The sequence below is a fragment of the Athene noctua genome, chromosome 22, assembly GCF_965140245.1.
Source record: "Athene noctua chromosome 22, bAthNoc1.hap1.1, whole genome shotgun sequence".
Classification (NCBI taxonomy): Eukaryota; Metazoa; Chordata; class Aves; order Strigiformes; family Strigidae; genus Athene; species Athene noctua.
This window is the reverse complement of record NC_134058.1, coordinates 9,406,225-9,428,853: the sequence shown is the minus strand read 5'-3', so window position 1 is coordinate 9,428,853 and position 22,629 is coordinate 9,406,225. Positions and strand designations below refer to the sequence as shown.

Below are 22,629 nucleotides of genomic sequence, written 5' to 3'. Positions count from 1 at the left end.
ATCAGCCATCTCTGTAAAGGAGGCTGCAACAGGTCACTGTTCCACCACCAGTTCCTCTCTCCTCATCATGTGCAGACACATTCCTGCTTGCAGCCAAACTGCAGTTCAACGCGAGGCTAAACCTGCCTTCAGGGCTTCTGATGACCCTGCTGCTCCAGCACTAACTTAAGGTCACTCTGCTGGTTCACGTGTGACCAAGACATTTTTGGAGGTTACCTCTGTCTTGGCACTCTCAGCCCAACCAAGTGATGACCATCTGCACCACTGCTGCTTTACCCCAGACCAGACACCTCCTGTCCCCTGCAGCCAGCACACACCACGGTCTCCAGGCAATTCAGTGAAAATGGAATCATCCATGACTGACAAATTCAGTCTTGAAGGTCATGCAGTGTCCAGGGCAGCCTGGGACATGTTCACACTCCTCACACACTTGCCGCAGCACTCAGAGGGACCACAGAAACTTGCTTGTTCCCGTGCAGGCTTGTACCTTATTGGCATGTTTCCACCATGCAATCAGACTAAGCAAAAACCCAGCCCCAGTCTGTGCTCCAGCTCCAGATGGCTTCCAGGTGGGCTGGGGGGAGCAGCCCCTGACCAGCAGCTCCAAGGGGCATCCTGCCACCAGCACAGCTGCTGCCTGGGGGCTGCTGGTGGGTCTTCTGGGACCAGCACTTACTGGGCACCCTGATACATCCCTTCCTCCAGCAAAACCACCCTGCACAGGGGGAGCAAGGCAAAACCCCATGTCAGCACACAGCTGGAGACCCTGAATGACTCCCATTTCTGATGCTTGGTCTTCTTCACCAAGGTGATTCTGCAGCAGCACAGGATCTGGAGCAGCTCTCCAGCTGGTCATCCCATTTATCCATCTCCCAGTCCCTTTTCTGTGCAGCTTTCCCGCACTTTTATGGCCTGTCCTGGCTTTCTCTGCAGCCGGAGCAGAGATTTCAGCTTGTGTCAAAATGCTGGAGCTAATCTTACCTTCCCTCCTCAGGAACCAGGAGCAGTAGCAGGGGCTGCAGTAAGGCTGCCAGCAGCAGTGAGCACTGCTGCTGTGTCTGCATCACACCAACAGCGCACGCAAGTGATGCTCTGAGGCAACAACCTCAGGAACAGTCACACCCTCAGCGCCAGAGAGTGATGCTGAAGCACCAGGGGACCATGACACGGGCTGTTCTGCTGTGGTGACAAGAAGGGCAGCTCTGCCTTGGGACATGTTCCATCTTTTCACTGAAATAAGGGATGTTTTTCACACCTGAGGCTTGGGATTAAACCAGAAACTGCCAGGCCCATGCATTTTGGTCATCACCAGCATTACATAGCAAGTGACACCATGCCACATCTCAGCCCACCTCTTGTCCCCTTCAAGCCATGTTCACCCCACAGGGTTTCACCCAGCACCTCTTGACCAGGAGATCTTGGCCCACCACCTCCCCTTCCCAGGCAGGTCCACTGGGAGACACAGGTCCACATCTTACCAGCCTGGTTGGTGGTGATGTTCACTGATGCAAACTGCGGGGAGAAGGGGCTCTGGTCGGTGACGCCGTTCACCGCCTGGATCTCGAAGGTGTACTGGGTGTGGGCCAGCAGGTCGCTGATGTAGATGCGGGGCTCGGTCAGGCCCAGCTGGCGGGGAGCGAACTGCACATTGTCCCCACAGCGCGTGCACGCCCCACGGCCAGAGCCACAGCTCTTGCAGATGATGTTGTACACCAGGTCCTCCCGGCCCCCCGAGTCCCGCGGTGGGGTCCACTCCAGCATCAGAGAGGTCTCGTTCACGCTGGAGATAACGGCCTGGGGAGCAGATGGGATAGCTGCAAAGGGAACAGACAGAAAGCTGTAAGAGCCAGAGCCCTGCTCATCGCTGCAGGACCAGCTGCACCCCCTCCTTTCTCCCATCCCCGGACAGGACTCCAGCAGGCACACACTGAGCCAGGGGATTCTCTTGATGGCAGGGATGTGCAAAGCAATCTGGACAGCCAAAGGCAGGAATGGAAACAAAACCTATTCTCTTAACTCAGGCTAATTTGATCACATGGCATGCCTGGCAAAATTCACCAGTTATTTTTTGTGGCATTTGTGACTCCTGGCCTTTGCACTAATCTGCATGACAGCACGCAGATCTTCTGACCCAGGTACAGAGCCAGAGTGAAGTCATCCCCCTGCGTAGAACAGCACAAAACAACCCAAATTTCTGTCCTTTTTGCATATGCAATGTTTGCAAGTGCGGCCTGGCCCAGGGTAAGAAAGACACACATCTGCAAGGCTCCTCTGGACAAAGTGCTCTGAGAACCCTGGCCTCCTCTGAAATCCCAGAGACAGATCCTTTGTTATGCATCCCTCGGTGCTCTGACTGATGTGTGTCTTCTTTCTCAGCCACACGCGCCCCTCCCCAGTTGCCCAGAGCCCACATACTGGTGCACGGCATGTCCACAGGATCGGCATCTGCCCGGTAATATCCGTTTCGGCACACGCAGTTAGTGGCCCCTTCCGAAGTCGTCCGGCTGTTAATCGGGCAATGGACGCATCCTTCATCCCCTTGGCTGGCCTTAAACATCCCTGACGGGCAGCCTGGAACAGAACCAAGAGCAGCGGTAAGCAACAAGGACAGGGGCTGGCGGGGACACCCAGAGCCTGGCAGCGGTGCCAGAAAACACCCTTCTGGGCTTTGCAGAGTCCAAAGCCAAAACCTGACAATTTGAAGTAAACAAAGTGGAGAGTGAGCAGCTGGTTTGAAGGATCTGAGGAGGCAGGAGCCGCCTGTAGAGATGGGGAGACTTCTCCCCCCACTAGTCCCCAACCACGAGTGCAGAACAGGGGCCACATGGGGAATCTTACAAATGCAAAGGGGATTTTTAGCCACCGCCACGTAAGAAGATGCGAGCAGCTGTACCAAGTCAGATCAAAGGTCCAAAGTCACCAGAATCCTCCCCCCAACACTGGCCACCCAAGGAGCAGGGCAGGAGCCAGGCACACGCACTGCCCACAAAACCTTCCCACCCTCCAATGACTTATAGCTCAGGGACTTTCTCAGAGTCAGGCTGTTTGCATTCAACATCCCTTGTGGGATGTTTCTTCCACTAAGCTACACAGTCATTTTTTTTGTTCCATGCAAATGTTTTGCACCCATTTTATCCTGCAGCACAGAGCCCTGCGGTGTAACTGCGCGCTGCAGGAAGAAACTGCTGCCCTCTGCTTGGAGGCTGCCAGCTGCCATTTCACTCGATGCAATCTCACACTCGCACTGGCAGTGAACACTCAATCGTCATCCATCTTCCCCATGACCCCTAGGGTTGCACAAACCTCTGTCATGCCCCAAGCAAGTTGCATAACAACATTCACTATTTTATTCTCTACTCTTTTCCCATAATTAGCAATGTCCAAATTATTTTTTAACCACCGATGTTACCAACTGGACTACCTAGTACAGCCCCAAGGTCTCATTCCTCAGAGACATCAGGGCAGCTCACAGCCTCTGTACATGTGTGTGTGACGCTGGGGTTGTTTTCTCCCATTTGCATCACCTCAGGTCTACTGAATTCCAGTTTGCTTCTCATTCTCCAGTCACACCGTCTCATAATGTCCTTTTGTAACTCCAGAGCCAGCCTTTGTCTTCATTACTCAGCATCATAAGCAAACTGTCACTTCTGCCATGACTGGCAGCAGCGTGCTGGGGTCAACGTCCACTGGGGCTCAGACCTCTAAGCCACTCACAGATGAAGAAGACGCTCCATTAGCAACAGTCACTCCAAAAAATGCATGTTCAGCCCTGCAGGGTGGATGAGGGCAGCGTGGGGCGCACGTGGTGCCTACGGCAGATGGGTGGTGAAGGCTGGACCACAGTGTGAAATGCAGTATTAACAGATATGGCACAGGCGGCTGAAAATATCACTGCAAAGCTTTAAACACCAGAAAGTCCTTTCCAAGTCAGGGGATCACCAATGCCAAAGCCAAAGCTCGGCAATAAGCATTTATCAGCACGGCTCTCAGTGATTACTCTTGGTTGCAACTTTCCACCGCTGTTAATTTCTTGTGCAGCACAAAGAGCCTGGGGGGTGGCAGGTGGTTTCTGCACTGAAATGAGTTAAACAAACTTCTACTTCAGTTGGCTGCCAAGGCTTTCAGGAATGAGGCAGATCAGAAAAACAGTCTGGGAAAAAAGTACGCTCAGGGTTGCTGTGAGCAAGAGCTATTACTGAGAAGTATATTTTTACCTTTGGAAAAAAAATGGTATTTTTTCAGTTTTCACCTCCTTTCCTTCAAAATTATCTTGACTTTCCAATGAGAAAAACTCTACAGAAAAACAGCATCAGCCTTCCTGCTTGCAAAGTCCCTCCTGCCTCCTACAGTCAAAGGATCTGTTAAAAAAGTGGCTTCTCTTCATGTTGCTGGATATTTCCACGCTCCCTGTCCCCTATCCACCATACGTTTGACTCCATTGCTGACCCTATTGCCAGCATGTCCCTCGGTACAAGCCCATCTCAGAGGGTGTTAAGCTGTTGGGAGAGGTGATGGCTGTGTAGTTCTCTGTTACAGGCATGTGATGGTGGCTCTGTAGCTGAAATGATAACAGGGTCCCTGTACTAATACCAAATTTTGAAACACAGTAAGACCAACACACAAATATGCTCTAGTCTGACATCCAGGGTCACTTGATCAAAGACGTTTTAAGACATGGGCCTTCCCAGAGCTTACTTTAAAAATAACAACTTTCCTATAACGCTGCTTCTGCATCAAGATAGAGACACAACAAAAAAAAATGCCAATGCTGCTGAGATTTAGCAACTGGCCCCAAGAGACAAAAAACCATTTCCCTGGTTTGGCCTGGCACAGGCTGATGGCTGCAATTAATACTTCTACATGCACTGCTCTTAGAGTGGGACAAAATTGGGGGCTGAATGATTGTTCACCAAAAATACCAAGCTGGGATGCTAAAACCCTTTGCACGTGGCATCAAAACACAGCCAGAAATTTTGGCAACTTTATTCCTCCCCAGGAGGTCCCGCACACCAATAAGGGATAAAATAATCCTGGAAAATCAGAACTTCTCCAAAGATAAATGTTCTGAAATCATGTTGAAAGACAGGAAAATCGCAGAAATCTTCTCAAGTAATGACAACCTCCAGAAGTAAAATAAACGAACACTGTGTTCAAAACTGTTTTGTTCCCTCCAGGTTTTCCTCTGGATGAGAAAAGAGCTTTTAATTTGGAATCCACCCAATTTCTTGTTTCCAGAGTAAACAGCAAATCAAAACTGAAATCTTCACACAGGGGCTAAGCCCCCTCCTGCTAGAGCAGCATGGATGTTCTCACCGCTTGCTGGAAGGCATGAGAACACCCATTTTCTGCCCTGGGTGGTAACGGCAGCTTTGGGACATGCTGCTCCCTCTTAGGCTTGCAGTGAGGACAGGGGCAGAGCATCCCTAGGAACTCCTGCTTGGAAAGAGAGAGTTGAAACAGTGAAAGCACAGAAATTTCTAGTTCATCAGAGCATCCTTCATCCCAGGAGGGTGATTACTGTGACAGTGGCTCTGGCCCCATCACTAAAGCAGAGGCAGTTTGCAGCTTCCCACGTGGTGGGTTCCCATATCTCCAGCACCAATCGAAGGATACTAATAAGGGTTCACAGGAAACATATGGACCTTTAATTGCCTCACTGCTGCAGGTAGGCATGGATGGCTGCCTTGCTAGGGTACAGCTCAGAGACAGCAGCGGGTTTGCTAAGAATACTGACTGTAGCTCTTTCAAACAAGATTGGAAATGCCTGAGCAGCGCTGGGTGTCCTCGTTTCCCATCCACCCATTCCCAGGGCACAGAAAGGTGGTTGTGTCTGGGAAGCCACGTGTTTTGGGAAGGGAATACTATGGAGAAGGACCCATGAGGGGCCCTGACCTGCCTTGCAGGAGGACCACGCCAGGGATCTGGGAGGGAAGGCCACTTCTGCAGCATCTGCTGCTGGAGGCAATGCTGGCACGTGGCTTCAAGCCCTCCTTCCCTGTAGCACTGCCAGGGCAGTTCAGCAGAAAAAGGCAGCCCATGGCCCACCCTGAAGGAAAAACCTTTGGCCAAACAGGGAGGGGCAACAGAGGGGCTCCCTGTTTGCTGGCCCTATGTCCCACTGCCTCTCTCTCACCAACTTTTTGATTAATCCAGTGTGAGCTAAGCAGGGTCCAAACAGGCTCCTCTGCATTAAAACCTGCCCTGGCCTTCAGAGCCCACACCAACCACTTCTGCAAAGAGCTCAGAGCAAAGAGCTCTCTCTTGCAGTAAAAGTTTCCAAAATGGCACCTTCAGGCCGGGCTAAGGGCTGAGGAAGGGTCCTCCTCAGCTCCCTTTGCCTGTCTGTTTCTCCTGGCAGCAAGGCGCCTTCAACTTGAGCAAGGCATTTTTAATGGCTGATGGAAAACAGGCAGCCCTAACTCTGTCAGTTAGGATCCACCAAGAGTCTTAAATCCCCAGCGTTATCTCCCAGCTGTCTCTCTTCTCCCTCCAGGGCTGGGGGCAGGATGGCTCTGCAGCCTGACACTGTCAGCATCCCTGGTGCTGCAGGACCCCAGAGCTGGTTGCCTCAGCCGCATCCTGCCTCTTATCCTCCCCTGTGATTTTGGGAGCCCTCCCATGGCCCTCTCCACTCCCACTGCCATCCCAATCATCCCACAAACCCTACGCAAACCTCTGGCTCCCTTGGCCACACACTGCGGGACTGTGCCCGCACTGAGCCCACACCCAACAGGTACCAGCTATTTGCTCTTATAGAGAATAAAGAAAACAGTGTCCTGGGCCATGCCAGGAGGAGCATGGCCAGCACGTCAAGGATGGTATTTTCACCTGCCAGGCACTGGGGATGCTGCAGCAGCTAGTTTGAGGTTGCTCAGTTCAAGGGCAATATGAAGGAACAGAAGAGTCCAGTGGAGGGTCTCCAACGTGGCCAGCCCAGGGGCACGGGGCATATGAGGAGAGGTGGAAAGAGCTGGGATGGGTTAACTGGGGTAAGGGGGAGATCTAACTGCAGCTGCAGCTGTTTGAGGGTAGATGCAAAGAAGACAGAGTCAAACACTTCTCAGGGTGCCAGACTATAACAAAGGACAAGGACGAGAAAATGAAACTGAACATTAGAAAAAGCTCCTTCTCCAAAGGATGATGCAGCCCTGGAGGAGGTCACAGAGGGGTGGTAGATATCCTTCCTTGGAGGAGATTCACCTAAATGCCATGGCTGCCTTGAGATAATGCTGGTGGCATCCCCACTGCAAATGGGAGGCTGGACCCCAGACCTCAGAGCCTCCTCCACCAGCACTTCTAGGTCACTACTACATCCCTCTAGGTCACTACTGCTCATGGTGTGTATTTATGATGTTGTCCTGTGCAGAAGACTATTATGTCCAAACAGCTCTGAATTTACCTGCTTTTATTTTCAATTATGCCCCTCTTGCAGGATGAGGTGGGTGTAGTAATGACATTGTCACTTTTCCTATATTCTTCTCCAGGCTGTCCCTCATGCCTTGAACCTTGGTTTTAGTTCTGTGTGCAAATGGGTGTCACTTTTGTCTCACCTGCAGAAGTGGCCCATTCTCTGCTTGTTCCTGTCCTCAGGCCCTCACATGATGGTGTTTGTCACCTTAGCAAAAGGCTGGCCTCTGGACAACCCACAGGAGCAATGCTGCCCACTGCATTTGGGTCTGCTTAGGCTCTGCCATGGCCTGGACATTCTAGTGCTGGAGGGAGGAGGACTCAGTCCTGTCTTGCAGAGCAGAAGGCAGGTGGTAACACCCAAGCGCCCCGCACTTGGCACTGGAGTTGGCTGGTAGCTTTGAAAGAGAGAAGAACTTGGACCTCTAGGTGCCAGTTCTCAGCACTCAACCTTCCTGGGGCCACACAGGTCCTCCAGTTTCCCTTCTGATAAATTTAATTAGCAGCCTACACTGTTACCTCATACTTGAGATAAGCAATTAATCCCACTGCCAGGTGCTGTCACTGCCAACAACTGACAGCATTTGGAGAGCAGAGGATAGAAATACAGAAGGGAAAACAGGGTTAAATGAGATTAACTGAAGGGGAATGTGGTGCTCAGATGACTTCTGTGATGTGGATTAAAGAGTTGTCAATAAAGGAAGAAGTCACAATGCAAATGTTCCTGTTTAACCCCGTCATCCTCCACAGGACAGAAATAGAAGCAGACAGCACAGGCCTGCGAAAGCATCCTCCTGTTGCTAATGGCTTTTAGGCAGGTTCCCATGCCGCTGACTGAACCAGAATCCTGCACCTTACCAGCAGCTCAGGACCGACGGAGTCACATCATTTCCTCCACACACAGGCACTGCTGCTCTGGCCTCACAGCTGGAGGTGCGAGGACTCCAAAGCCCACATCCCCTACAACAGTTGCTCCCCAGAGGTGCCCCCCAAGCCACCTCATCTGCCTCCCAGCTTCAGTCCAGGGCTTCTTCAGAAACAACCCCCTTGGAATTGCCCCGGCAAGGATTTCCACACTGCACCCTCCTTGTCTGCAGCTCACCACCAGCTGCTTGGTTGAAGAGGTTATATCTTATTCTCACCATCATCCACCTTTTCACTTGCTCCATGGACAGGCGCAGAGGGGCAGCAATGGGTCACCGTGGGGGTAGCAGGACCTTAGTACTGAGGTGTCACAGAGGTTTGGGGAGGGCTGGGCAGGGCAGAGTAATGCCATTTTGGGAGCTCCCCAGAAGAGCACACTGGGAAGTCCTGCAAGGGACAAATAGCCCCCAACCTTCTCGCCAAGCTCTCCTCAGCCCAACTCAAACAAGCTCCAAAGACCAGGAAAACTACATAGGGCAGGGATTTGGCCTTTTCCACACCACAGGGCAAACAACAGTGGTCATCACACACCGACTCTGCAGCACAGCCTGGGTCAAAGCCAGGCAGTTGCAGTCCCCTGCTCTCCTGCAAGAGCATCCCCAGCCTGCTAATCAGGACAACGTTAGGCAGGGAGCACCCTCACCCAAACTGTCACAGCTCTCCCCCATGCCAACGCACCCACAGCAGGGCTGAGGCCTCACGTGAGAGAGGCTTCGTGCTGGGGGCTTGCCAGCAAATCCCTCCTGCCATTTGCACTGGGTTCACAAGGTCATCTCCCCACTAGCACGGCTCAGAAGTTCAAGCATCTGGTGAGACTGCTGCACCTGTGGGCACGCACACCTGCAAGCCCCCCGGCTGACCTGCTCTGGGCAGCACATCCATCAACAGTGACAGATTCAGCTGTCAGGAAGAAATGCCTGGAATTTCTTACCTGCCTGGTCAGCTTGCAACCTCCCCAACCCATCATGGAGGCTCTTAAAAAGAAATTAAAAGCTTTCTGTCTCTGCCTGAGAATGGGGGACTGGGGTGATACCAGCACCCTCAGCGTATGGGTGACAAGGACCATAATCCAGCATTTCTCCTGCTAGAGCCATTCAGTGGACACCCGAGGGGAGAGGACTTCCCTAACCAGGGACATGGAGCTGTACATTCATCATGCTGCTGCAGACCACAGGTGACTACAGCCCCCCAGGCACAGCTCCCAGCTCACTCCCAGAGATCAGCATCCCTGAGCAAAGGCAAAACCAGATGGTGAGTTTACAGGTCAGGAGCACAGCTCTGGGGGCAGCAGATACTCTGGACCTCCTCGCTTCTGTAGTCACCCCAAGAGCACTGTAGGATGTAGCTCCAACACCAAGCTCAGCAGCCAGTGGTGCTGTCCTGAAACATAACATCGACCACCCTGGGGATGTTGGGTGCTGCTCGTCTAGAAGCAATCCCAGTCCCAGCACACGGGGTGATCAAGATGCCACAAGTACCTGCACAGTTTCAACCCAAAACTTTCTCGGTGGCTTGGCATCCACATAAGGACCTAGAGTTTCAGATGCTGGAAAAAGGCATTGCCCTAGGAGCCCTGGGTGACCAGATGGAGCGATGCCAGCCTGCGCCGCACAAGGTGCCAAGCCATGAGGTTATTTCTGTGGAGCAACGCACTAGCAGATACACCAAATGCCACACTTGCATTATTCAGCCTCTCATTTTCTTCTGGTGTGGACCGATGTGCTTTCCAGCCTCTGCAAGACTGCAAGATTTTTTGGGGTTTGCTATACATTCCTCACAATATAGTCATTTATTTTATTTTGATGTTCTAAAAAATGCTTTTCAGGCAAGCAGCATGTCCTATTTCAATAGATGTAAACACTGCAGTGCTACATACTGAAAGAGAGGTTGTTTAAACAGTAAGCCAACTTTCTCCAAGTGGTCTCCAGAAGAATTTAGGACTTTCACATTTTGTTACTTTGTTTGGTCTTGTTTAAATGTTTCCCAAAGCTTCTGCCTGGGAGAGCTCTGCCTTCGGAGGGTGGTATGTTAACCATTACGGGAATGGCTCCCAACCTTTTAACACAGGGAAAGAAGCAAACCAAGCAAGTGGTGACATCAAAGTTGCACTGATGGAAAACCCCTAATCCTATAAACCCTTCCTGCTTTAATTGGTGTTAAAACAAAGATAATCTTATCTCAGCCCTATAAAAGAAGGGATAGGATGTACTCTCTAAAAGCCTTTCTAAAAGCCCTCATAAACTTGACAAACATTCCATGTTTCGAGTTGAAGGAGAATGGCTCTAATCCTAAAGGAAACATGAAAGTAAAAAGGGAGCTTTTCCTGGACAAAAGCTCTTCAAGTGGACAGCCTCCCCAGCCATCTCGGGTCAAATCCAGAGTCACACCCGCAGCACCATCGGGCTGCTGGGGACAGGCACGCACATCCACCAAGACCAGACACAGACTCAGGGAACCAGAGCAGCCAGGGACCGCGTCTCCAGGAGCAACCAGAACCAGAATCAGGTCCCTGAGTGGACTTGTGCCTGCACCTACAGGGACACCAATGCATCTCTGGCTGCTTAATGTTTTCATCTGCAAATCACCTGTCTCTACCCAACTCCCTTATCCCAGATGTTGGGAGGGGCAGGTTTCAGGGGCAGGGGTGCAGAGTCTGAGATCAGGTCTCTGAAGGACATTCCTACCTGACCTAGAGGCCCCAACCCCTACAGCAGCATGCAGGCGTGTTGATGGCACTATTCCCAAATTGCTCTGCCTTGGCTTCCCACAGCATGAGGACCAGCACCCTCCCACCCCATGCTCTCCTCTCCATCTCCAGCAGGCACGCTGCAGACCCCCCTCTAGGTGCAGTTTCCAAGGGAGCCTTTCCAGGGCACAAGCAGCTTTTCCAGGTGGAGTGGGGGTGGTCAGGAAAACTTGGAGTGGGCATGTTTAATCATTACATTTTAATGCTGCTTAGCACCCAGTTTAGACAAGTTTAAAACACGCCAGCTGGTTAAGTGCCAGCAGCCGCTTTCCAGATGACAACATTGTTCTTTGTCAGCACTAGGTGTTGAGTGGAGCTGGCATAAGGGCTGATTAAAAATGGTTAGTGATGGTGGTTTAAACCACTGGGGGTGTAGTTGCACAGTAACTTTCCTTCCCAGCCTGCAGTGAGCGGAGAAGCCGTAGGCAGGCAGCACTGCAGGGGAAGGGAGGTCACACACCGCTCAGGGCGGCTGCACACTGTCCACCTCCACTTTCCAAAATGCCCTGAAGTCTGCTTACGTATTTATGAAGGGCAAAACACGAGAAGAACCAGCATTCCTCCAAAACAAGCTCCCAGGTGCTCTGGCACTTGTGAAATCTTCATGGAGTACTATGTCCAGTTTGGGGCTCTTCAGTGAAAGGAAGACACTGGAGTGACTCCAGGGGGGGGCACTGGGATGGCTGGAGCACACAGTGGGTGAGGAGATGCTGAGGGTTGGACATGATCCAGGAGAAGAGAAGGCAAAGGAGAGAACTTACTGCTGCCTTCAGCACCCAATGTGAGAGTGTAAGGAAGATGAAGCCAGACCCTCAGAGGTAGGACAAGTTGGCCCAAGGTGGTGCACAGGAAATTCCAGCTTGACACAAGGAGAACATTTTTCTTCATGAGTTAAGTCCAAGTATTGGAAGGAGGGCTCAGAGTCATCCAGGGATTTACATCCTTGGAGACAGTCAAAGCCTCTCCCAAGGGACTGGGACACATTCCTGTCACTCTAGCTGCCCACTACCAATAGAGCTTCCACTTCTCAAGCGTTTGGATGCCCAGCCTGCCCCCTGCTCAGTGCACCACCACTTCCCGGCTGTGGGGGGTACGAGCACAGCAAATGGGGTTACACAAACGCACTGCTGGCCTGAAAGCAAAAAAAGAGCCACTTACACCAAGAGTGCAAAGGTCAAGCAGTTGTTTGTAAGAGCAGCCAGGGGGAAAAAACCTCACTTTTTTACTTTGCTCAAATTCATGGACTTTGCTAAATCAATCACACCTGAAAGCGACAGTCCCTCTCCCCAAAGCTGAGTCCCATAGTGCTGTCACCACGCATGCCTCATGGACCACGGTGCCAGGCTGCAAGTCCAGCTCTGTCTCAGAAGTCCATCTGTCCCTGCCACCTTTGATTCATTCACGTCCGAACAGGCACACTTCTGGCCTTTGAACATGTTTGAGGTTTCCCAAACAACCTGAGCTGAAGCAGCTTCATCCAGCAACAAGCTGCTGCAGCAATGTAGTGAGACGGACTTTGAACTGATGGGGTTTGAGTGTGAAAAGGGCTGCAAGAAGAAACCAAAATCTGTGCTTCCAGCCAGCTGACTTGCTGGATGTCTGGGGCCCCTTCAAAACCCCCTGCTCCAGAGGAGAGGAGGATGTACAGTCTCTGAAGAAGTCTAATCCCGCAGAAACAACATCAGCTTTAAGCCAGGTGTTGGGACTGCGAGGTTGACCATGAGCCACGTCTCCTCCTCTAGAGAGGGCACATCTAAGAGCACTGGTGTCTGTCACTGCCTCCATCCTCATTTATACGGTCTGTCTGTCTGCAGCATTATTTAGAAGCAGCCAGCATACTATCTGCTGATGAAACAGAACACACAAAGCATTGTAATTGGAAGGCTTCACAGATAAGGTTTTTTAAGCATGACAACCTGAGTGATAGAAATTTTGGAAATGGCAGGAATAAAGCCATCTGAGCCACCGCCTCCTCACCCCCCAGGCTCTCATCTGTGTGTGCGTGATCACAGCACTTACACTAGACAACTGTGTGCCACACACACAGACAGACAGGACTTGGGAGCACACTGGCTTCTGCAGTGACAGGCAGCTGTGCGCATAGGGGCTATCACCCTCAGCAGGAGAGAGGGAAGCAGGAAGAAAGATAAAACCAGGGCAAACATAACCTCTCTAGAAGAGCTCATCTTTGCCCTTATTTGATAGATTTTTTCAAAAATGTGGATGGCTGTGTGGTAGGATCATCCCTACTGGCATTGCCACCATGTTCAGGGTCCCTGGATATCCAGGACCTGGGGACATCCAGGCTGCTGCAAGTTCACAGCCTCATCTGAGGTCAACCTGTAGCATGGCATCACCAGTCCAGGGGCAGTAAGATCCTAACCTGACTCTGCTCCAGCTCCACCTCAGACATGTTCAACCTTTATTTCTACTGACACCAGCCAGGCACTTGGAGGCTGGGCAGAGAGCACAGAAGCCCAAGGAAGGAAGTCATGGCTTTGTAATCAATACACGTATTTTTGACAGAGAGCAGGGAATATGATGCAGGGTTGTATAATGAAGTATGAGTACAGAAAACTATCAAAACCCCCAGTTCTGTCCAAACCGCAGGCCCGACCATCCTGCACACTGAGAAACAGCAGCATGGCCCTGTCAGGATCACCATGTGCCAGGAATATGCATGCAAGGGGAGCTGAAGTAGGGATTTTAGATATTTTTTTCTAGGAAATCTTTTATAAAGCCTCCCTATTCTGCACAGCTGTAACGACTTCTGCAAATCATGGTGTAATAAATACCCAGGAGCAATTCCCACTGTCAGCATTCCTCTACACTCCATGCATCAGTTTGGTAGTGGTGTCCCTGTAGTATCAAGGGTGGAGAGGCATCAACATCAGAAGGAGAAGGTTGAACCCTAGATCCCCTGGTTCTCATTTCACTGATAACTTTCTCCAAAAGGATGCTCTGATGAGGGAAAAGCAGCAGCAAATAATTATCTGTCTATATTCATCAGGAGCAGTATGGCAGGACCTGAGAGCCAAGCTTGCACGGTCAGAAAACACAGATGGGAAGAGGCAATTTTCATCATCTTGTAATTCCCCGTGTTTGGGTGGCCCATCAAAATGCACCTTTCACACCTGAAAGCCTTCTTCAACCAGATTTCATACTTCCATACTTCCAGATTTTCATACTCCCACTGGAAAGCAGAGAGGCCTTGGAAAGGCATCACATGCAACTTGAGATGGAAAGAATGTGAGGTTGCTCAAACATAAGGCTGGGAGTACGCTGGCTGGTTTCAGCTGCATGGAAGTTGAACTCAGTTCCTGCCTCTGTGCATTTAAAAGTAACTTTCAGTAAATCATGGGTCTTCCCCAGTTTCCCAGATTGTCAGGGCTCTCCCAGTGCACTTGAGGGCTTGCTGCCAGCACAGGGCATGCACCATGAGTGCTGAACAGGTTCCCAGAGATGCCAGCAAAGCCACCAAGGACAGAAAGTACAAATAAAACACCATGAATAATAACTAAGATTGCCTCAAAAAAAGTTGTGGTTGCCCCCAGGGAAATGCAATTCATATTTTTCAGGAAAAATTGATTCTAGCCAAGAAATTACAGTGAAGGAGTAAAAATGCATCTTAAAAAGTCACAAACTGGCAGCAGTGGCTTTAAATTAATAAGCACAAAACAGAAGCAGTTGATAAGAGCAGCTAAACTGGTCAGTGGAAAAAACAAGGCACATAATCTTAACAGCAACAGGATGGAAATCAAGAATGCAAGAAAAATGAAGCCATAGCAAAGACATGTGTCTGCCCCCAAAACATGGCAAAACTGTCCACTGTGACACAGGAACGGATATATAATAGTAGAGTGTACGCAGAGAGAAGGATCATTTCATAACCAACACTTCCTTAAAATTTTCCATTCCCCCTGAAAGTAGGAAGAATATCAGTGACTGGCTCCCAACGCCAGGCAGTATTAGATGACTTGTACCCAAGAGCTTTGACTCAGCCAAGGAAAACTGTGACGAGTGCTGTTGTTTATGAAATCAGTGAGACCATTTCGGGGGACCAGACACGCTGATAACACTGTGCCGTATGATTCTCAAGGGTAAGAGGAGTTTAGCTCTCTTGGCCAAGATGATGGCACCACTGCCAGGGGCAAACAGTGGGGCAGTGACATCATATAAAGCCCCCTGATGTATTTTCTTTGTGTTGTAAGGTTTCATTTGGAGAAGGCTTGGTTTACTGGTCACTGTGCAGAGTGGGATCAGAGACACTCGCTGCGCTGGTGAGGTTGACTATTGTCCCAGCCCCATTCTGCAAAAAGTGGTCCTCAGCACTGTGTGTCACGTTGAAGAAAACAGGTGGAAAAGCAGAGAGGTTGCTGCAGAGGCTGGGCTGAGGGTGACAGCCCAGCATGAAGCTGCAGCAACAGAACAGTGAGATCCTCAGATGGAGGAAACAGAAAGTGCCCAACACGCTGGGTCAGACTTGGAGGTGATGTGAGAACTGCACATGGGCAGCGTGGTCCAACCACCAATTTCCTGGTCCCTCAGCAGCCATAGAAAAATACAGACAGACTTGGGCTTCTTAATCCATACGCTGCCCAAGCACTGAGGTCACTTGCTGCAAGAAGTCCCAAAAATCCTTCTCCAGGGACCCTGACTGCATTTTCCCCAAGGTTAGCCACTCCCAAAGCCCACAGCACGGCTGCGGCTGACACAAGGATTTCCTCCATCTGCAGAGGAGACAGGGAAAGCAACCATGCTCGCCTAGGTCACAAGCAGCTGGGTTATTCAGAGCAGGGGCCGCGGATGGAGAAGGGTTTTCTTTAAAGCGCGAGGCGCCTGGAGCAGTTCCAGCCAGGGCTGAGAGCAGGACAGATGGCAGAGCCCCGCTAATCCAGACAGGCAAGCCAAGCCCAGGACTACGCAGCTCCCTGGGATGCTGCCAAGCATGAACTCCCACTTTAAAGGCCTCACTTGCTCTTACAGATTAACACAGCCCCCTGAGAAGGTCCCGTAGGGAGACGCTCGTGTTTGAGAAGATTTGTACCCTGCCTGATGAAGGATGCTGTACTGGAGAAAAGAGGGGAAATCAGAGCCAGGCCCATGTCCCGTTACAGGGGCTCCTGCTGCAATCCTCACTAATGGAGTGCAAAACCCCAAACCTCCCCACCCTGACACATCGGCATCCCTCAGCCTAGCAGGGCGCATACTGCAGCGTGGGGATGTTAACAAGGAATTCCATGCTTCTCAAGGTGAGGTCTATGTCTTCTCCTCTCTCTCGCTCCTTTTGGCTTCGTCTGCAATACAGAGCCTGGTTTTCCATGGAAAGGCAATGTTGGAGGCAAGGGCACGCAGACTGACTGCAGTTGGCCTGCAAGACAGAGCTCTGCTTGGCAGGACAAGGACCAACAGACCCTCTTGTGCAAACAGTAACTCTGTCAGGACTAAATACAAGGTCCTCACAGCAATCTCTAGGATGCTAAGGCCACCTGCCTGGTGAATTCTCCTACTCTGCTCTCTCTGGGGTACTTCTCCCTGCTGCGTTCGTTCCTGTTATTTCATGCTCCCATGGGAAACCATCATTAATTGTCTCCCCAGCTTGTTCCCTGCCCACCCTCCCACACAAGGATCTCATCAAGCCTCACACTCATCACAGTGTGATGCCTGCTTTCCTGGACGTGGAGCCTGCTCTCCTCCTGTGCTGGTCCCCAGCGCTCTCCTGCTGCCCAGCTCTTGAGTCTCTGGCTGGTCTAACAGAAGGTGCAGGGGATGTCCCCTGTGGGAAGGGGTATCACGAAAATGAGGAGGAGGAAAGTCCTCAGTGGCTGCTCTACACCTGGTATTGGAAATTCTGGAAGCCAAATGAAGAGGTAGCCAGTAGCATGAGGGTTATGGGCCCTCCAAACCTGCTGGCCAAGCAAGGAGTAGTGACCAGCTTTTTGTGTCTCAAGGAGACCTTGCACAATGCAGCTCATCCCTGGTTATGGACTCCTCTAGGCAATGAACGCTAAAACCGAGCAGGCACAGACAATGACAAGCAATCCACACTCTTCCCCTGCACCGAAACAGGGAAAGGGTGGCAGATCATTATGCCGTAAAATATGGTTGATGCAGACAAAGCAGCAGTATAGAAGAGCACGGGCGCGGCTAATGCTGTGACCTCAGCTCATCTGTGGTCCCCTGTCCAGCAAATACAGCCTGTCTTGGAGGTGGCAACATGCCTGGGGACCAACAGGGCTGGGGTCATGTAGCAGTGGTTATTCATCCTGGGAAAACACGAGCAGATGGTGCACAGCAGCCTTGCTTCCCCCTGGTGCTAGGGTGCCCGGCTGGCCACCCCTGCCTGCCAGTCCGTCCCAGTACAGACAGTGCCATGGTACTGGAACCCAGATGCTCACAGGACTGCTCTCTCTGGTCTAGAGCTGAAAATTAAATTAAAACCGCAACAGGGACAGTTAATTAAAGCAGATTAGTGCGAGACTAATTAGGGACACTGACACTGCAACCATCAAGCCCTGCAATGTTAATTAGCTGTTCATTAATGTCAGCTCCCTGTTCAGTACAGAAATATGAACTGCCTATCTCCTGGGCTTCACGCACAGCAGAGCGCACAGCGTCACTCCGTTGCCTCCTCTAAGGGCACACCCAGCCTCTGGCCACCTCCCAGCAGAGACACTGTCACCACCAACAGCAAGCTCCTCGCCGCCACCACCACCAGAGAGACTCTCACCACCACCAGTGACACCATCCCACCTATAACAGTGATACCATCCCTACCACCAAGTGACACCATCCCCACCACCACCAGTGACACCATCCCACCACCACCAGTGATACCATCCCCACCACCCAGCACAGACACAGCCACCACCACCAAGCAATATGCTGTTGCCATCCTGAACTGCTACAGCCACCAACAGCCAGGAGGTCTCTGTCCCCACCCAGCAGCAAGACCATGCCATCATGAACAGCATGACAGCCCAGCTCCACCTGTGAGCATCTGCCTTGTCCCTCATTACTGAACACCATCCCTCATGACACCATCAGGGAGCTGAGCGGTGCCCAGCACCTACCCATAGTAGTCCCTAAAACCAGCACCCACTGACTTCCTCAAGATGGACCATCCTCGCTTCCTCTCAACCTCAGCCTTTAAAAGGTATTAGGAGATAGAATCATAGAATCATTTAGGTTGGAAAAGACCCTTAAGTCCAACTGCAAACCTAACACTGCCAAGTCCACCACTAAACCAAGTCCCTAAATGCCACATCTACATGTCTTCTAAATACCCCCAGGGGTGGTGACTCAACCAATTCCCTGGGCAGCCCGTTCCAATGCTTTGACAGCCCTTTCCATGATGAAATTTTTCCTGATATCAAAGCCAAACCTCCCCTGGCACAACTTCAGACCATTTCCTTTCATCCTATCACTTGTTACTTGGGAAAAGAGACCGACACCCACCACACTACAATCTCAAGTAGTTGTAGAGGGTGATGAGGTCTCCCCTCAGCCTCCTTTTCTCCAGACTAAACAACTCCAGTTCCCTCAGCCACTCCTTATAAGACTTGTGCTCCAGATCCTTCACCAGCTTCCTTGCCCTTCTTTGGACACGTTCCCATCCCACCACTGTGCCCATAGTGGGGACACAAAAAAGAGGGCTGGAGGACTCTAGAGAGACAAAAGCAAAAGAAAGGATATCCACCAAGCTCCTTGGTGTGACTTTCCATCACCACAAGAACCTCTCTCCTGCCCGGTCTGGGAACGGCAAAGAAAAAACAAGCAGTTGTACCTCAGGATGCCAAGAGCCCACACAGGTGTGTAGGGAGCACAAAGTGATTGTAGGAAGCACACAGGGCTGTAGGGAGATTACACCGGCCGTGATGAGCACACAAGGGGCTGTAGGCAGCCCACAAGGGGCTGTAGGCAGCACACACAGGCTGAAGGGAGCACACATGGGCTGTAGGGAGAAAAATGTGGGTGGTGGAAGCAGACACAGGTTATACAGAGCACATGTGGAGCTACCTGGAGCACAAAGGTTGTAAGGAGCACACACAAGGATCACAGGGAGCACACAAGTGCTGTAGAAAGAACACAGCCCACACATGGTTGTTGGGAGCCCAGGCAGCGACTGTACGGAGCACACACAGGGTTACACAGCACACAGACAGAGGTTGCAGGGAGCACACACGGGCTGTAGGGAGAACACGCAGGTTGCAGGGATCTCACACAGCCTGTAGGGAGCATACACAGGCTACAGGGAGAACACACAGGCTGTAGGGAGAAACACATGGTCTGTAGGCAGCACACACAGGGCTGTAGGCAGCACACACAGGCTGAAGGGAGAAGCACACACGGGCTGCAAGGAGCACTCACCAGCTGTAGGGAGCACACATGGGGCTGTAGGCATCACACAGAGTGCTCTAGGGAGCAGACTGGCTGTAGGGAGTACACATGGTCTATATAGAGTAAATAAAGCTGTAGGGAGTAAACACAGGTTGTAGGGAGCACACACAGGGGGTAGGGAGCAGACACAGGTTGTAGGGAGCACACACAGGGTAGGGAGCACACAGGGGGTAGGGAGCGCAGCAGAGGCTGGTAGGAGCCCATCAGTGCCTCTCGGGATGGTACCATTCAGTAGTGTGGCGTCAGCTGCAGGTACCACACACAGGCCCCCACCTCGACCCTCAGACAACGCTCACCCCAGCTCACACACAGTCCCCCGTGAGCCCTACAGATGCCTGGCTTCAGCCCAGCCTGAGGACATGCCCCACACATCCCCCAGTGGGGTCCTGGGGACACAAGAGTCCTCCTGCGTTTGGTGATGGTGATAGTGGTGAGTGCCGAGCTGTCACCCAGAGGAAATGCTCCTGCAGTGGAGCATCTCCCAAACACATTGCTGCTGCTGGGCTGAACCAGCCTGGAAAACCATGCATGCTTCTCAAACACAGCCACAATTTCAACCACACAACCCTGCACCAATTCTCTCCAGAACCAAGCTGCATTTTCACATCCTGTCCTGGAAAACCACCAAAGATGCTCACACTTTGTCCTCTAACCTGTATCCTGCTCCAGCGCCACAAAAGCCTCTTTGTATGATGCATCCATCACCTTTAACCACCTCTGGAGAAAAAAAGTGTCTTGTGTGTCTGGTGCAAACTGGTGATGGGGTGGGAGCTAAGTGAGGACGTTCTAATGGGAAGCAATCAGACTCCACTGCTTCTCCTCCCCCAGAGCATATTTAGAGCTTTCAGAAGGAAACAAAACTTGTTTATCTTAATGCTAATCAATTTATAGCAATCAAAATAAAACCCATTAGGAGCCATTCCCTATTTGAATTTCAAAGAGGCTTCTGACCCCAGGAGGCTCTAAGCTGATTGATTAGAAATTTCTGACGCTAATGTGTGTCTTGGAAGGGTCCAGTGTGGCTTTAATTCCTCTCTCCTGAGACAATGATCATGTGTTAACATCTGTCAGCCCCTTCCTGCACTTAGGGGAGGGGAAATTCATGAGCATACTGAGTTGCATGGCACAGCTGGGGAGAAGGCAGCATTTGCTGGCTTAAACAGCTTCCAGAAATCCCTTGGGGCAAATCATTTGCATGATCCTTTTCTCCTTGGGCAAAAAAAGCTAGAGTGCACCAAGAAATAAAAAGCACTGATGCAGAGCAGAGGCAGCAGGTGGAGCGGTTAGAGCTCAGGGCTGGGATTTTGGCTTTTGCAAGTCAACTTTGCCCCTGACTCTTTGTGTCCTTGAGTAAGCCTGCTATGCGTGAGAGTACCAGCGGAACACAAACAGTGAAGAAACATATAGGGAAGAAGATTTTTATTTGCAGTTGAAGACAGATGTAGGGAGGAGCCTCACCCTCCAAGATGGAGCATGATTGGTCCATCAGTGTTTTGTATCACGGCGAAGACTACATCTGCCTCCAGCTGAGAACAGTTAAAGCACAGGAACCACCAGTCCTGGCACGGGGTCCTGCAGAGCTGGGGGACACGACCTGCAGGTGAGGGCACAGACGATGCCCTTCAAGACATGCTGCCCTGAGGGCATCACCCCTGGTGACCACAGACACATTTGCTGGAGCTGGACAAATATGGCTGGGCAAGAAAGTGCATTTTTTTGGCAGGGAGGTTGAAATAATTGATCCAGCACTGGAGGGATTCTACCCATTTGCTGCCACATTTCTTTGTCCAATGCAAAAAAGCTGAGGGTGGCCAAACGCGTTTAGGCTAAGGGTATATGCATGGTCACGTGCACCTGCATGGGGGTGACCGATGAGGGGACAGCACAAGAACAGCATAATCCCCTGCACGCTCTTCCATCCATACAAAGAAAAGGGGTGGAGAAGGGGTGTGAGGAGAGGGGGTAAATCTGTCCATGCAAAGGGGATGGAGCAAAGACCAGCAGGCAATGGGCTCCCTGCTGCCACCACGTACCCCCTGAAGCTTGTCTTCCCCCCTCTGCAGCGTTCCCAAGTGGGACCAACTGCCTCTCACTTTCAGCAGATTAAAGCAACTAATCTAGTTAATGAAAGCAAATCAGCCCAAACAAACCACTCTCCCTTGCAGCAGGGCGGAGGGTCACCAGGAGAGGAGCTCTCTGCCTCTGCCCAGCGCCTGGTGCTCCCAGCGAGGCTGCAGAGGTGTGGGGCCTGTCGCCTCCCAGCAGGCCTGCCAGGCGAGCGGGCACACGAGGATGCCCCTGGGACTCAGCAGGAGCCTTCAGCCTCTGCTCCCCCATCATCCGGGAGACAACCATCCAGTTTCATCCCACTGGCCCTGGGTGCAGGATGCTGAACCTGCAGAACATGGAAAATCGGTCTGGGGTGGCAGGGTCAGCTGGTACGAAGCTCCCTGGGAGGGAGAGGGAGGGATGCAGGGGCAGGGCTTGGTGGGGGTAGCGAGGGGTGTCTCAGCGTGCTCCAGTGACGCTGTGGGCTTGTCTCGGAGCAACACATTACAGACAGCACATCCAAAGGGTGCTGTGCTGGAGACTCGCTATCCTTCAGGCCCTTCTGCAGCCCAGGAGGCAGGGGAAGAGGAGTCTCTCCACTGCTGACACCCGAGTGAGCAGCCGCTGCCTGCCAAGCTGCTGCAGCCAGCTGCTGCACAGGTTTCACACCCCGCTGGACACCTCCCTCCTTCTCTGTCAGTATCTCCAGCTGGGCAGCCCAGTGGCCACGGCTCTGGCAGCCAATGGCCAAAATGCCAGCGAGAGGTGGGAGGCACGGGAAGGGCTGTTGGAAACTCCTGCACGATGGTCCCCTCAGTGGGTGCTGCCCGCGGGGACCAGAGCCCAGATGCCGAGCTGACGCTGCCCACCACTCCCACCAGCACGGCTGGCTGGTCCCTCCACAGCCTTGCACAGGTCTGGGGGCTCAGGGGCTCTGAACCCCAGGGTCCCACACTTCATCCAGGCACCCTTTGATGAACCTGATGGCTGGTCCTTAGCTAAAGCCCAATGCCAGGAACAAACCATATTGTTTTGCATACTCCAAAACATGGAGAAGTCCCTCTTACCTCATTAGCTTGCTCTAGTGGTTAATCACTTAGAAA

At 51.8% G+C, this 22,629-nt stretch overlaps 1 protein-coding gene across 3 annotated transcripts in view; it reads right to left on the bottom strand.

Annotated features, from left to right (window-relative positions):
• The window catches only part of EPHB2 (EPH receptor B2), a 137,431-nt gene that overhangs the window by 50,805 nt on the left and 63,997 nt on the right, over positions 1 to 22,629 (bottom strand). For all 3 annotated transcript variants that reach the window (XM_074925076.1, XM_074925077.1, XM_074925078.1), the window contains exons 4-5: positions 2,416 to 2,571; positions 1,479 to 1,814 (exon numbers count right to left, since the gene is read on the bottom strand). In XM_074925076.1, the coding sequence (XP_074781177.1) occupies positions 1,479 to 1,814; positions 2,416 to 2,571 (492 nt within the window). The remainder of the gene's footprint in view (positions 1 to 1,478; positions 1,815 to 2,415; positions 2,572 to 22,629) is intronic.